This window comes from Enhydra lutris, unplaced genomic scaffold (assembly GCF_002288905.1).
Source record: "Enhydra lutris kenyoni isolate GAN:26980312 unplaced genomic scaffold, ASM228890v2 scaffoldscaffold2, whole genome shotgun sequence".
NCBI classification, from domain to species: Eukaryota; Metazoa; Chordata; class Mammalia; order Carnivora; family Mustelidae; genus Enhydra; species Enhydra lutris.
Window position 1 is genome coordinate 11,683,809 of NW_019154086.1, and position 15,777 is coordinate 11,699,585.

General features: G+C 46.8%; 1 protein-coding gene and 1 pseudogene across 1 annotated transcript in view; one reads left to right on the plus strand and one right to left on the minus strand.

Moving 5' to 3' along the window:
- Nucleotides 1–15,330, minus strand: part of LOC111148271 (ubiquitin specific peptidase 13) — a 107,651-nt gene extending 92,321 nt beyond the window's left edge. Inside the window, exon 1 of the mRNA XM_022504743.1 lies at nucleotides 15,163–15,330. Coding sequence (XP_022360451.1) covers nucleotides 15,163–15,330 — 168 coding nt within the window. The remainder of the gene's footprint in view (nucleotides 1–15,162) is intronic.
- Nucleotides 1,177–6,394, plus strand: LOC111148971 (annotated as a pseudogene).
- Nucleotides 15,331–15,777: the final 447 nt, after the last annotated feature.

Sequence of the window (15,777 nt, forward strand, 5' to 3'; positions counted from 1 at the left end):
ACACTACGGATGCAGAACAATTCCATCACCACAGAAAGTTCTTTAAGACAACCCTTGTCTAAACAAGGCAAGATGGTGGCTCAGCCTGGGGGAGGTGGCAAGAAGCCAGGGAAGGGGAAATTTTGACAGATGCAGGTTATCATTTTAAGATAGAACCCCTGAGCAAAAAGGTGGATTAAGGGGCACCTGGTGGCTCAGTCGGTTAAGTGTCTGCCTCAGCAGGGAGCCTGTGTCTCCCTCTCCCTCTGCCTGCCATTCTGCCTACTTGTGCTCTCTTTCTCTCTTTCTCTGTCAAATAAATAAATAAAAACTTTAAAAAAAAACAAAAAGATGGATTAGACGCAGGGGTGTGTGGAAAAGGACAGAACCAAGGACAACTCCTCGTTAGACTGCTAAGATTACCCACTTCTCTCTGCTCAACTCTTGCCTTCATCAAGCAACCACCTGCCTATTAATTCTGCCTCCCAGGTACTTCCACATCTGAATGGAACCTATAAATATTCCAATGACCAGAGGACAGATCCCCAGTACAGTCTGGTTTCTAGAGCCAAACAAAGTGACAAGAGTTTTTAAAAGCAAAAATGAAGTACAGGCACATGGGAAGTCAGTGGGCAGTAAGAAAGTAAAACAAGGTTCCAGATCAAGGGGGGCAATCACGCAGTCCTCGGAAAGGGGAAACAGGATGAGCAAAAAGCACTAGCAAAAAACAGGCTGGACAGCAAGGAAACACTCAAACAGCTCGCCAGTAGAACAAAACTTCCAGAATACAGTATTTGCAAAATCCAGAAACCTTGCCTCCAACAGCAAATCCACTGAAACAAAATTATCTATATAAACAAAGTAGAAAAAACGAAAGGCATATAATCCCAGGAGAGTGTAGGCCGCTCTGCCAGACATCAATAAATCATGCTTGTGGCCATAAAGTGTTAAGAAAAAATAGATGTGTTGATGCAGTAATGATTCTTCCAGTTTGCTCCAAGTTTGCCAGTTTCCTCTCTGCGGAGGACTCCCACATACGCCTTAGAGCTGCACAGCCAACCCAGACAGCTAAGGGCAGACTCCAAACAGCTACGTTCTGACACACTATAAATTTACTGTTCCCCCAACCCGTCATTTAGGAACCTTTTTCCTAAGGATAAAACCACATACTTGTTCTGGGTATTTGAAGCAGTGAGGATGCTGTCACCCAAAGAGCCTCGGAAGGATTTTGGCAAAAGCATGAAGAGCAGCTACCACAAGGTTCACAGGGCAAAAATGCAAAATAAATCCAATCGGAGTGAGGACACTGAGGTGAGCACCTTCGGCAGGGCCAGACTGAAGCCGCAATCCACATAAGCAGTTCCCAGCTTACATATAAGTAGAGAGAATGAGAAACCACCTTGTCAAAGGTAAAAACATTTTACAGTCATTTCTTCTCATTTAAAAAAAAAAAAAAAAAAAGATGGTTTTCTTCAGGATGCGTTTCCCTGACAAACTGTATTAAACATGAGGGTTAGGTTTCTAAGCTAACCTGAAAAACGCCCATCACCACAAGCTGGGTTTGAGTATGAATAACAGCCCTGAACAGAGGCCCCTCCAAGGAGGCCAGCAAAAACTCCTGCCCAAAGCTTCTGCTGCAGGGCAGAGCCTCGTGCAGAATTGTCCAGAACAGCGGCGCCTGAGTGGCTCAGTGGGTTAAGCCACTGCCTTCGGCTCAGGTCATGATCTCGGGGTCCTGGAATCAAGTCCCGCGTCGGGCTCTCTGCTCAGCGGGGAGCCTGCTTCCCTTCCTCTCTCTCTGCCTGCCTCTCTGCCTACTTGTGATCTCTCTCTGTCAAATAAATAAATAAAATCTTTAAAAAAAAAAAAAAAGAATTGTCCAGGACAGGTGGTCTCTCCTGGGCAACCCCAAGACACTATAAATCCCATTTCAGATGGGATTCAGATTTCAGAAGGATCCCCCCACTTGGGGCGCCTAGGTGGCTCAGTTGTTAGGCGTCTCCTTCAGCTCAGGTCAGGATTCCAGGGTCCTGGGATAGAGCCCCGCATCCCTTTCCCATTCCCCCTGCTTATGTTCTCTCTCTCTCTAGTCAAATAAATAAATAAATAAAATCTTAAAAAAAAAAAAAAAGGATTCCCCCCCCACCCAACTAAATCCCATTAAAGAGATGGCTGGCATTAAGTAGGTTTAATGGGAAGCCATGATTATAACAACCTGCCAGGTAGGTACTACAGAGGGAAAAGCCAAGGCTCAGAGAAATTCAGTGAAATTGAGATACCTGTTGAAGTCTTACCGCTACTAAGTAGCAACCAGGTAGGGCGAGGGGTGGGAACCCAGGCCAGTCTGGCCCTCCACACCCTACCTGGTGCAACTGAGAAGCAAATGTTGCTTTGATGGCAGGAGCCAGGTGGGCAGCTATGGGCAAGCACATGCCACCATGGAGGTTTGGGGAACAGAGCAGTTTCTTCCTTTCTACTAAGGTCGTTTCATTCCAGGAAAGCAGAAGGGGAAGGCAAGGGAGAGCACCCCCACACAAGTAGCTTGTGGCAGGTGCTCTGTCAGGATCTCCTGAAGGGGAGGAGAGAGGCTCCAGCAGGACCCACCAGCTCTACTTCGCAAACTCCAAAGGACAGCTGGAGTCCCTGGGAGGTGGCTGCCCCAGGCTGACATGGGCATGTCCCCAGAGCACACCCATCCTCAACAACCGATGCCTAGCCACAGGCTGGATCTGTCAGTGAGCCTGCTCTCCTGGTGCAGGCCTAGAGACAGAGTACATCTATCGGCTGGGGCTCCTTCCAAAGCTTCCGACTGAGACTCAAGGAGAGAACATGCCCAAAGGCACACGTCCAAAGGAGCAAATCAGCAGCTGGACTTAAAGGACATAATATGTGAATTACTTTCACCCTTGTCCCCTCCCACTCCTCTCTCCTCCTGGCCAGTCAATCCACTGATCCCGCTAATAGTCCCCCAAGTCTATTTCTAAGATCTGCTGGGGACAGAGACATCTGAACAACACCCAAAGAATTAACCAGGGCCAAGAAAGCGACACTTGGTTGGATTAGGAGAAAGTTTTCATAATTGCAACTCACAAGAGCCATCAGCCTCTGGGCCAATCGCCCAGGTACTCAATATGGGGCAGATTTGCTCTAGAGTGATTTCATTTCAAACAACAGTCAAGTCTGCATGCATTCCATCTGTAACTACTTGTGCAACATGATCATCTGTTCAAATTTCTAATTCCTGGAGGAAATACTGCCCCAACTCCTGTCTGAGTTTCTCTACACAGCACTTGCCCACATGATTTGATAGTTCGACCCTCATTGATGCCCTTGATGCACTCCCATCTGCCCGGCTACAAACCCTGAAATCCCCTTTAGCTCCTCCCACTCCTTCATCTGCTGCATATTTGGTCATTAAGTTGCTGTGTATCTTTCATCAAAATGTCTACTGAGTTTAGTCCCACCACTCTGCCATCTCTATCCCCACTGTCATCACCCTCGTGAAAGCACCACCCTCAATATTTCAAGAGCCCTAGCCTTATTCCTATTCAAGTTCTCCCCACCTCCCAACCTTAGTCCTCATTCTCCTTCCAGGACAGCCACAGCAAATAACCACTGTCCTCGAACTGTTCCCTGGCTCCTGACTTGCCAGCCCGTTGGTCTAACCTTACCAAGGCCGACCTTTATAACCCGCAGAGGATCCAGCCTCACTTTTCAGTTGCCTGAGTAATCTCTCTTCCTCAAGTACGTGCCAACCTTGGTGCCACCTCCGTGTCTCTGTCCCTTCCTACCCCAAGATGCCACTTTTCGGATCCCATCCAGGTATCCAGACCACTAACTTTTCTAGATTTTATTGATTATTCCTATATCTGAAATCTCCATTCATACATGGTAAGTGCCACACTGTTTAGAATATAATACTCTATAAGTGCTTCAAGGTCTAACGCCATGACATCTCAGGGCTCAAGTCCCATCTGTGCCATGCACCACTCTTTGAACAAGTCCCTGAGCAAACTATGTAACCTCCCTGACTCTTAGTTTCCTCTTTTGTAAAATAAGGTGACAATAGTAATTATAATTTACAAGCCAATTACTACTGCAATTAAATGAGATAATATATATAAAAGTACCCAGTACCGTGTTTGACTCCTAGTACACACTCAAAATTGGTGCTCATACTCCGTACTATGCTAGAAACATCCACATCATACTCTTCTTTACTGTGGTCCTCTGTTTCCCTCCTAAATACTCAAACCCTCCCAGGGCAGTGCTGGGTACCTGGTAGGCTCTAAGTAAGTGTGAATACTTCCTAATTAACACAAACAAATCATTTTATTTTTAATCTCCTCAGAGGAAGCACACATACTGTTGTGCACCTCAAGCACCACCTCTAGTTTGGAGGCATGTTCAGATTCATTAAATTCTTGTCATTATTGCATTGACCTGCTGTTCCAGCCCTAAAAATAGGTGCTCTTGTTCCCATCTTCCCTGTGCTTGGGGACAAGAGGAGTCCTGGGCTGACTGCCCATAATACTGAACATGAGCGGCAGCCCAGAGGCCCAGGCTACCTTCACAGAGACCAGCCCTCTTGTCATCTCCCCAAGGGGTACCTTGTGTGATCATGCACCAAGATCCCTCCAGCGCCCAGAGTCACAACACAAAAAACACAGAGCAAGGACCCAAGACACCTCTCCCTAGCTTGTCAAGGGTCAAGTTTATGACTTTTTAGATTATAACATGACAAAATAAAATTATGGTATTGGTTATTTTTAAAAACATTTTTTATTCCAAAATAAACATTCATGATTTTGAAAAAACAGGGACGCCTGGGTGGCTCAGTCACTTAAAAGTCCAACTCTTGATCTCAGCTCAGGTCCCAATCTCACAGGGAGTTCAAGTCCCCTGTTGGGCTGCACGCTGGGCGTGGAGCCTACTTTAAAAAAAATAAAAATAAAAAAGATAGACAAACAGAAAAAATGCAGCCTTACTAGCACAAGTGCACAAGACCCCAACTGTTCCACGTCCTCAGCAATCAGTATCCCAACCATGAGAGAGATGTACAAAGTGCTTGGTGAGGACAGGAAAATTAGTGTCTAACTCAGCTTGGGGACAGGGGAGTGGTGACAGCTTTACAGAGAATATCTGAGCTGGTTTTTAAGGATCAGTCGGGTGTTCCCTGGGGAGGGGGGCGGGGGTTGGGAGAAGGCATCCCAGGCCAAGGGAAGAGCATGCACCAATGCATGGAGGCTGAAAGCATGGAGCTTGTAGAACACAACGTCCCTTGGGCCAAAGGGAATGTAAGCAGAGGTTAGGAGCGAAGTGACAACACTGGCAAGGAAAGTTGGATCAACTTGGTAAACTGATTTGAGGTGCTATGTTAGGAAAGCCTGAATGGTGCTTTGAAAATATCTAGGCAGCAAAATGACATGATAAGACCATGTTTTAGAAAAACTAAGGATGGGGCCCCTGGGTGGCTCAATGGGTTAAAGCCTCTGCCTTCGGCTCAGGTCATGATCCCAGGGTCCTGGGATCGAGCCCCACATCGGGCTCTCTGCTCAGCAGGGAACCTACTTCCCTCTCTCTCTCTCTCTGCCTGCCTCTCTGCCTACTTGTGATCTGCCTCTCTGTCAAATAAATAAATAAAATCTTTAAAAAAAAAAAAAAAGGAAGAAAGAAAAAGAAAAACTAAGGATGCAGTGCGACAGACTGAAGGAAGGCAAGGTGGTCAGTTAAGAAAATTCTTGTGCAAGAGGCCAAGCAAGAAATGATGTCGGCTTGAACCTGGGCTGTAGATAAGGAGAGAGGAGGCTACCCTGGAACCTGGTTTCTAGTCGGATGTGATATAAAAGACAGGGAGAGCTTTTAGCTTTCGGCTTGGAGGAGGCGAATGTGCGACTCTCTTAGGTGGTCCTGAATCCAGGCTCATCCGATACCAGCAGCCTCCACCATGCCGCCTAAGTTCAAACTCACCGGTGGTGAAGGCGGAGCCACGTCTGCCCTAGCCCCACAGATCGGCCCGCTGGTGTGCCTCCAAAAAACGTTGGTAATGACATCGCCAAGGTGACCCGTGATTGGAAGATCTAAAGATTACAGTGAAACTGCCCATTCAGAACAGACAAGCCCAGACTGAAGGGGTACCTTCTGCCTGTGTCCTGATTATCAAAGCTCTCAAGGAACCACCAAGAGATAGCAAGAAACAGAAAAACACTGAGCACAGTGGAAGTATCACTTTTGATGAGATTGTCAGTATTGGTCAACAGATGCAGCACCAATCTTTAGCCAGAGAACTCTCTGGAACCATTAAAGAGATCATGGGGACTGCCCAATCTGTGGGCTGCCAAGTTGATGGTTGCCACTCTCATGACATTATAGATGACATCAACAGTGGAATGCTGTGGAATGCCCAGCTAGTTAACTACAAAGGAAAATATTTCAATAAAGGATCATTTGACCAAAATATAAATAATTAAATAAAAGATGGGGCACCTGGGTGGCTCAGTTGGTTAAGCGTCTGTCTTTGGCTCAGGTCATGGTTCCAGGGTCCTGTGATTGAGCCCCATATTGGACTCTCCATTCGGTGGGGAACCTGCTTCTCCTCCTCCCTCTCCCTCTGCCTGCCGCTCTGCCTACTTGTGCTCTCTCTCTGTCAAATAAATAAATAAAATATTTTTAAAAAGAAAAGAAAAGAGGGGTGCCTGGGTGGTTCAGTGGGTTAAAGCCTCTGCCTTCAGCTCTGGTCATGATCCCAGGGTCCTGGGACTGAGCCCCACATCGGGCTCTCTGCTCAGCAGCGAGCCTGCTTCCCCCACTCTCTCTGCCTGCCTCTCTGCCTACTTGTGATCTCTGTCTGTCAAATAAATAAATACAAAAAATCTTTAAAAAAAAAAAAGAAGAAGAAGAAGAAAAGAAAAGAGAGGGAGATGCACGCATCCCCACAGCAGCGTTATTCACAATAGGCAAAAACGGAGTCAAGCCAAGTGTCCATCAGCAGATGAATGGATAAACAAGAGGTGGTCTACACATATTACGGAATGTTACTCAGCTTTAAAAGGGAAGGAAATTCTGACACATACTACAACATGGACAAATCTTGAAAACATGGTAAGTGAAAAAAGCCCATCCCAAAAAGGTAGCTATTATATGGGCTTGCTTACATAAGGTACCTAGAGCAAATTCATAGCGACAGACAACAGAATGGTGGTTGCCAGGGGCTGGGAGGCTGGTGGGCTGGGGAGTTACTGGTTAAGGGAGACAGAGGTTCGGTTTTGCAAGATGAAGACCTCCAGAGACCTATGGTGGTGATGGTCGTGCAACAACATGAATGTCCTTTAATGCTACCAAACAGTACGCTTAAACATGGTTAAGATGGTTAAATTTATGTTATGTGCACTTTATACAATTTTTTTTGTATTAAATTTTTTTTAATTTTATTTTTTATAAACATATAATATATTTTTATCCCCAGGGGTACAGGTCTGTGAATCGCCATGTTTACACACTTCACAGCACTCACCATAGCACATACCCTCCCCAATGTCCATAATCCCAACCCCCTCTCCCAACCCCCCTCCCCCCATTAACCCTCAGTTTGTTTTGTGAGATTAAGAGTCACTTATGGTTTGTCTCCCTCCCAATCCCATCTTGTTTCATTTACTCTTACAATTTTTTTTAAAGTAAGAGAGGGAGAGGGAGTCAGAGTTGATAATATTGCACATCTCCCAGCCTGTAGCCCTAAATGAAGGGCAGTACCTTTAACTGTGCTCCAATCCACAGCAAGAACAATGCAGGGGAGTGAAAACAGAATTCAAAGCTGTGCAGATGTCCAGGCTCAATACAACTGAGGACACAATCTTTCCCGAAATGCTCCCTGACAGGACAAGCATTGTCTCTTACATTCCTAGACTCTAAAAATGATACAACTTGAAAGATAATTAACATCAGCCAAAAAGAAACAGGAAGTGACTTCTTGATTATTCGTTTGGAAAAGCAGGATTCCAGCGTATGTGGGACAGGTTACACAAATATGTCAATTTCACTCCTTTCTGAAACACAAAGAAAAGAACAGTAAAGACATTATGTTTTTAAAAAATATCAACCTTAGCCATGAAATCTGGAAACCAGACTGCAGATGGAGAAGCAGTACAAGACTAAGATGACAAAAAGGAACCCTATCTAGGCCTGCAGCAGAAAAAAACAAGATCCGATCTGATGTCCACCCCAGAACTTCCAAGAGACTCAGAATTAGTAGCCCTAGGTAACTCTACAAGCTGGGATGAGACAAGGGCTGAAGAACAATGCAGGGCAGTGAAAAGAGAATTTGCTCTCAAGAAGGAAGGTTTGAAAACCCATCTAGGTAGCAATCAGAGCCCAAATCCCTCCTGCACTCTCAGTGGACTCTCCCACACAAGCAAACCACTGGAGATTTATTATCTAGAGCAGGTAAAAACATGGGACTCAGGTATGTGGGACAAGGAGCTCAGTTAGGGACACAGGTTCCATTCTAAATACATGGAGACTTAGAGGTGTGTGTGTAATGCATGTGTATCAGTCCAGATGTGGATCAAAAATGCCAACCATTCTAGGTTTTTCAGACAGGAAGGACTTTAATACAGGGAATTAGAGGGTACATACTCATGGTTAGAGCTGTGAAAGCCGAGTTCAGAGAAATCACCACTCATGTTCAGGAAATCTAGACATACAAGCATCATAAGATACTGCATAGATTATCCCAGTTCCCCCATGGCTGAGGTGGCCTGGAGTCCCAGAAGGATACTCTGAAGCTGACAGGAAAATCCCATATCTGCCACCGGCTACTGCTATAGTAACAATGTGGCTTCTCTTTCTGAAACTCTCACTGGCAGAACAGAAATCCGAATCCTTCTCTCTGGGAGGCCTCGGTGGCTCAGTAGGTTAAGCATCTACTTTCAGCTCAGGTCATGATCCCAAAGTCCTGGGATTGAGTACCACATCGCGCTCCCTGCTCAGTGGGGAGTCTGCTTCTCCCTTTCCCTCTGCTCCTCCCCCCTTGTGGCTCTCTTTCTCTCTCCTCTCTCAAACAAATAAATAAAAATCTTTCAAAGAAAAAAAAAGCATGCTTGGGTGGCTCAGTTGTTTAACTGACTGCCTTCGGCTCAGGTCATGATCCTGGAGTCCCAGGATTGAGTCCTGCATCAGGCTCCCTTCTCAACAGGGAGTTTGCTTCTCCCCTTGATGCCCCCTCCTCTCATGCTCAATCTCTCAAATAAATAAATAAAATCTTAAAAAAAAAAAAAGAAAGAAAGAAAGAAAGAAAAAGAATCCTTCTGTCAAAAGATTCAGGCAACTATAGCATCCAGGTTCCCAGCCCCTACAACATGCAGCATAGGAGAGGGCCTAACAAAACAGGGATAAGATTAAGAACCCCCCAAAAAAAGATTAAGAAGCAGAAGACCATATCCAGCCATATCCAATATCCAGATGCCAAGACCACCCTCGTCCTATCCTCCCACTCAGTTCCCTGCTCCCCCAGTATTGGCAGATAGACCTTCACCTTCCAGGCAGAAGATGACAAAAGTCTCCTAACCAGTCGTCAAAGGGAAAAAATCAGGATACTAAAATTTAAGTTTCTCGAGCAAACAGCCCAGCCAGATCGCCTTCCAGTGAAGTTCACAAGTCAACAGAAGACGGAATTCCCACCTCCAAAAAGCCCAATGATTCCCAGCAAAATAGCTGCAATTTTTTTTCAAATGTCTCAAATTCTCTAAACTTTAATTTGCTTCAAAAAGAATGTACATGAGGGGTGCCTGGGTGGCTCAGTGGGTTAAAGCCTCTGCCTTCAGCTCAAGTCATGATCCCAGGGTCCTGGGATCTAACCCCACAGTGGGCTCTCTGCTCAGCAGGGAGCCTGCTTCCTCCTCTCTCTCTCTCTGCCTGCTTCTCTGTGATCTCCGTCAAATAAATAAATAAAATCTTAAAAAAAAAAAAGAATGTACATGAGACATATGACACCGATAGCTGAGCTAAGATTAACAACCAATTATTCAATCACCACAAATGTGAAACTGTGAACCCAGAAAGGCCACAGTGCAGGTGGGATGTGTCACTAGAGTAACTGGTTGCGCCCACACTCTAGAACTCTCGAACTCTGGTTTTCAAAGTATAACCTGGAAACCTTGTCATGCACCCAAGTCCCTTGGAGTCAACTGCGAGGCAAAAACTATTTTCATGACATGAACTTATCTGCCTTTTCCACTCCTGCTCTCTCCTGAGCAGACAGAGGCGTTTTTAGGAGACTGCGTGACATCTGGTGACACCACCGCTCTAACAGCTAACAGAACGGAAGTTGTTTTAAATTTTTCTCAGTCTTCATTTCTAACGGGGTAAATATCAATAGACAGAAACCACAAAAAAGCTCTCTGGCATCCTTGAAAATATGTAAGAGTATATAGGAGCCAAATATCTTGAGATTCGTTGCTATAAAACATTTCAGTTAGTTGCTTTTGGAAAGGAACTTTTAATATGTGAAACTAATTAGAATGAGTTTAAGTTTATATCTTCAAAGGGAAAAGAAATAGGAAATGTTTTACTATCTTAAATCTGTTGATCCCTTAGGAGGAAGATTTTTCCATATAGACCCCCAAATTAAATTATTTTTCCCTTACAAATAAGCACAAAGATGCAAGTCTCACTTCTGGAAGGTAGCATGCGTACCGCTACAGTAGGGAGCCCCTAACAAGAGCTGTTCCTACAAGTAAATGATCTCAAAGCCTTTCCCAGTGGCTATGTAAACCAGCCAGTACCATGAGGCCCCAGATCCCCGGAGTTTTACAAAGGAATGTGTCCTTTGGGATTGCCAAGGGATCTCAGAGCTTCAGAGAATGGGAAACAAGCTCATTTTTACAAAATCATGCTGATGCTGCAAGGGAAGGAGAGGTGTGAGGGATCGCTTATGGTGGTGTCATATCCTCTCAGGCCACCATTTTGGTGTGTGCAGCTGCTTGTCATAGCAGGTGTGGCCAGATGTCCATGCCTCACTGCACTGGGATCTCTCTCTTCTCAGCAGCTGCTGGTTGTGGAAAGGCTCCTCAGGAATCCCCTCTGGCACAAATACAAACCTGGAAGAGGGCATTTCATCCCTGGAGCACCCCTGACCACCAGACCAGTGGATAAATACTCCCCTCTCCATGTCCCAGGTGGAAGATATCAAGGCCCATCCAACAGTTCCCCAGAGGTCCCTGGCCTGACTGAGCACCAGTGGTCCACCATGGCATCCGGCTCAGTAACTCACTCTTGAATTGGCTTTCCTTCCTCCCCTTTGTCATTATTCCCTTGGATGTTCTTCCTCTTATATTCCCTGGGATACCTTTCCAAAATAAAGTGCCCATGGTAAGTCCTTGTCTCAGTCTTTCAGTTGACCCCAGCTAAGAGAAGGCATAACATAAGCTCTCCACCTCCAACCAGGTGGGAAGGGGCATGGTTAGCACAAGAATGGCCCAGCTCCTCCCTGATCCTAAAGCTTGGTAGAAGGCTTCACATCTAGCAGATGTTTTAAAATGACTAGTTAAGTAAAAAGAGACTGAAATCATGGCCAGCTATGGAAGAGAGACTACAACTAACTGCTGTGTTGTATGACACAGACTCTAATGTGGATTTCAGAGGAAACAATGAAGTCTCAAGCAGAAGATGATCAAGACAGGAGGGTGTTTCTGGAAAAGGAGATGAATCTTTGCCACTGGAAACCCAGAGACTGACCTCCCTGGAGCTGGCAGCCTAGAAAGTGAGGGGATGTGGGAGGGCAGAGTACATTCAGATGAGTGAGGGGTTCAACAACAAAGGGATGAGTAGATTTTACATCATGGGCCATGAAGCCTTATGAGGAAAAGTGTGGACCAATGTCTCCACTTAACCACATCAAACTTTCTACATACCCCAGACAATCAAACACTTGGGCTTGACTCTTTATCTCTTTCTTTTCTTCCTAGAGTTATTATGATTTGTCCAGGCATACTTTACACATTAATTTATTTATTCCACAAAACAACCTTATGAGGTAGGTTCTATTATTACCCCCCACTTAACAGATGGAGAACCTGGAACATAGAGAAGTTACACAGGTGGGAGACAGAACTGGGGATGAACCCCACCAGTCTGGCTCTCTCTCATACTTTGTCCCCCACAGTCAATAAAGTCACCACATCCCACATGATAAGCCCACATGATTCCTTTTGCACTGTTTCCCATATGTTGTATCCTTAGCATTTTTGGAACCTATAACCACAGGTAATTCATACATTTCCTAGGCATTTAGTTGGGTTCCTGGTGTATACATATGTGTCAGATGTTGGGCCAGCTGCGGGGGATAAAGATGCAAAGGACTCACTCTCCAAGAAGGTCCCATTACATACCTTGCAAGATGAGCCATGAGTCATGGAGAGGTGAACTTACAGGTCAAGGTGGAAAGGTGGGCCTGGGCTGAAATTGGGACGAATTGGTAGGCAAAAAGCACAAATTCTCACTCACTCCAAAAGTGTCACTGAGAATCTGCCCTGTTAAGCCCTAGAAGGTAGGAAGGAAGGAGAGGGACACTGAAATGAGTTACTACACAGTCCCACTCAATCCTCATACTCACACAGGTAAGGAATAGCAAAGCTGGTCACACCAGGCCTTAGACATGATCTGTAATAAAAAATGATCAATTCCGTCTCCCTCTAACACCACTTTAAGTCACATAACTTATAGTAGTCTTCCATAACTGACCATATTAAATCAAGTTCCTGTTTTAGGTATTCAAGGCTCTAATCTTCTACTCTCCACTTGGTTATGACCTCACTACTCATTAAATCAATTTTTTTCTTCCCAGTACATTACAAGCAAATAAGAAAAAAATATTCACACCTTATGTATTTGTCCACATGTGATTTACCTTTCTAGATGTTGGACTTATTTCTATAATAAGAAAAAAATATTCACACTTTATGTATTTGTCCACATGTGATTTACCTTTCTAGATGTTGGACTTATTTCTATCCGTCTTTATCTATGGCCGTTTTCAAAAGTATCCAATGATTTTTTTTTCCCCCACTCACATTGCTTTGGTCTTTCCTCTACCACAGTCCCATGGCACCTGTAGACTAAAGTCTCTGGGGGTGTTTGGCACCATTGGATTTTACTCTTGTATGGTTCTTACAGCCATGTGTGTATGAGCTGGCACATAGTAGGTGTTCAAGAACCCGTATCTGATTCATGATGAAGTGTTAAGTACCATAGGGAAAGATCTCCCATGATCACACACTGTGCTTTAATATAACTTGTCATAAAACCTTCTTTCTCTTTCTCCTCATAGATAATGAAATATACTGATTCATCGGCCTTGTAAATAAGCCCAGTCTCCCGAAGGAACTACTGTGATATGAATGAAATCATCATTTTATGCTGGACATGATGCTTCTAGAATAGTGTATGGCACACCATTAACTCCCAGGAACTATTTGTGGAAGGGAATTAAAATAATCAGCTTTATTTTACACCTACCACATATTTTATAATACGGTAAAGGTTTCCAATAACAAAATTGGTAAGATGCATTTGAAGAGCAGCCCTGATCAAACATAGAAAAAGTAGTTTCATCCACTCCAAACGTTGTACTATCCTAAAAGACTAAGCCACTTTCTTTTTCCCGTTTCCTGGACTTCACAATCTATGACTTGCTTAAGTTAGTTAAGACCATCAGTCCTCTCCACCCTTAGGAGCTACTAGTGGGAACCTGCCCATCACTGGACACAAAATCTGAAAATGGCATTCTCAAATACTTTGTGGAGAATACAATTCAATGACACTCCTGACAGTCACTTTAAGTAGTGTGATCATAATATACTAAGTATATAAATACAACCATCTCATTCTACTTAGACCTTTTGAAAGAAAGTAAGTAATTTAAAAAGTTAAACTTTTATCCCCCAAATGATCCGGAATTAACATAAAAGAAAAACCGAATATCGTAGGGAGGATATAAATTCTGGGACTCTAACGAGCAAAAACGCTTTGAAATCAGTCAATATCAATCTAGCAGACAATGAATTTGGAAAATTTGCCTCTCGTTTGGGCTTTATTTTTTTTTCCCTCCAACAATACTCTACATAAATGTGAGTAAAATGTGACAGACTATTGTTTGAAACCTGCCTCAGTCCCTCTAATCCATGCACCTCCCAGTCGCATTGAGATCTGCGGGTGACACATGAGATCTAAAGTGGGTGGATAAAAATAACCTGGTCCTCAAAAAGACATGATAAACGCCAGACAGCTGAGTCACTTTGAAGCCCATCTGACTCTGGAAAGGGACATTCACCCTCCTTTTCCTTGTCGCACATATACATGCCACCTGGTGAAAAACACCACCAACCGCCCGGGGTGGAAGGCGATGATCTGTCGTAACTTCCCCTCTCCGGTCTCAGGTCACGACCCGCGGCTAAACTTTTAATAATTTATACTAATGCATTTCGGCCCAGGCGATGCACGTAGAGCAGTAAGGGGAACGACTGAAAGAAACCGTAGTAATCCAGCAGACCCCCTATTTGCCGCCCCGTTGGAGGGACCCGAAGGTTTCTTCTGACATTCTAACGGGAAGAACAGGAGTGGGGAGCAACGGAAAGTGGAGGAAGAAAAGCCCAGCGAGGACATCAGAATTGTCCAGGAGTGGGAGTCCCTGGGCAAAGCAAACGGTCCCAGAAAAAGAAGGGCTGTGTGTGCCGGGGGCGGGGGGTGGGGATCGAGGCGGTCCACCCAGCCGCCCTCCGCTCTCGCCCCCAGGGAGGACGCAAACCATCCGCAACGCGCGGCTGAGCTCGGGGAACTCTTCCATTGGATCTGTCTTTCAAACGGTGGCGGGGTTGGGGCCGGGCAGCTGGGACCTGGGGCCCTGTCAGCCTGGGAAGGCTGGCGGAGCAAACCCCGCGGCGCCCCGGTCTTCAGCTGCAGCAGCCTCGGGGAAAGCAGCGCCCCGCACGCAGGAGGCGCTCCCTCGGCGTCTGCCGAACTGCAGCGCCCCGGAGCCAACTCCGCCGCCGGGGGAGGAGGTCCCGGGCTGCCACTGCGCATCTTCTCCCCCGGCTTCACGTGCCGCCCAGTTCCGCGGCTCGCGGCCGCTACAGGCCGCTGGCACCGCGACCCTCCCCCGAGGCGCCGCGAACGCCGCCGAGCCTCACTTACGGGGGAGTCGTATGAGAAGGCGCACTCGTTCTTGTACACCCTGTCCCCCGACCTGGGCACGCGGATCGTGGGCATGTGAGGCACCAGCAGCTCGCCGATGTCTCCTGCAGCCATCTTCCTGGTGCCGCTGCCGCCCGGCATGCCGAAGAGGGCTCCCCGGCGCTGCATGGCCGCGGCGTGCACCCGAGCGGAGCCGAGCCGGGTCGGGCCGGAGCGCTGGGTCTGCCTGCGGCGGCGGCGGCGGCGGCGGCGGAGGCGGGCTGCGCGGGCGACGCGAGCCGATCCGGGGCTGGCGGGCGGAGAGGGCCGCGGGGCGGGAACGGGCACCGGGGGCCTGGGGCGGGCGGGCGGGGGTGTGGGGGACGCTGCTATTTTTAATCCAATGGCGAATCGCCGGCCCAGCTGCAGCGTCAGGCGGGGCGCTGGGGAGCACCAGCCGCAGCGCGCCGGGGAGGGGGCGCTGGAGAGGGGCCCTGCTCGGGGATCCAGCTCGGCGGGGGACGCGGGGGGCGGCGAACGAGCCCCCCCACCCCCGGCACGGGAGCTGGCAGCGAGCGGGGTGCTCCCCTCGCCCCCGACGGCGGGCTGCGGTGGGGCACCCCCACGGTGTTTTCT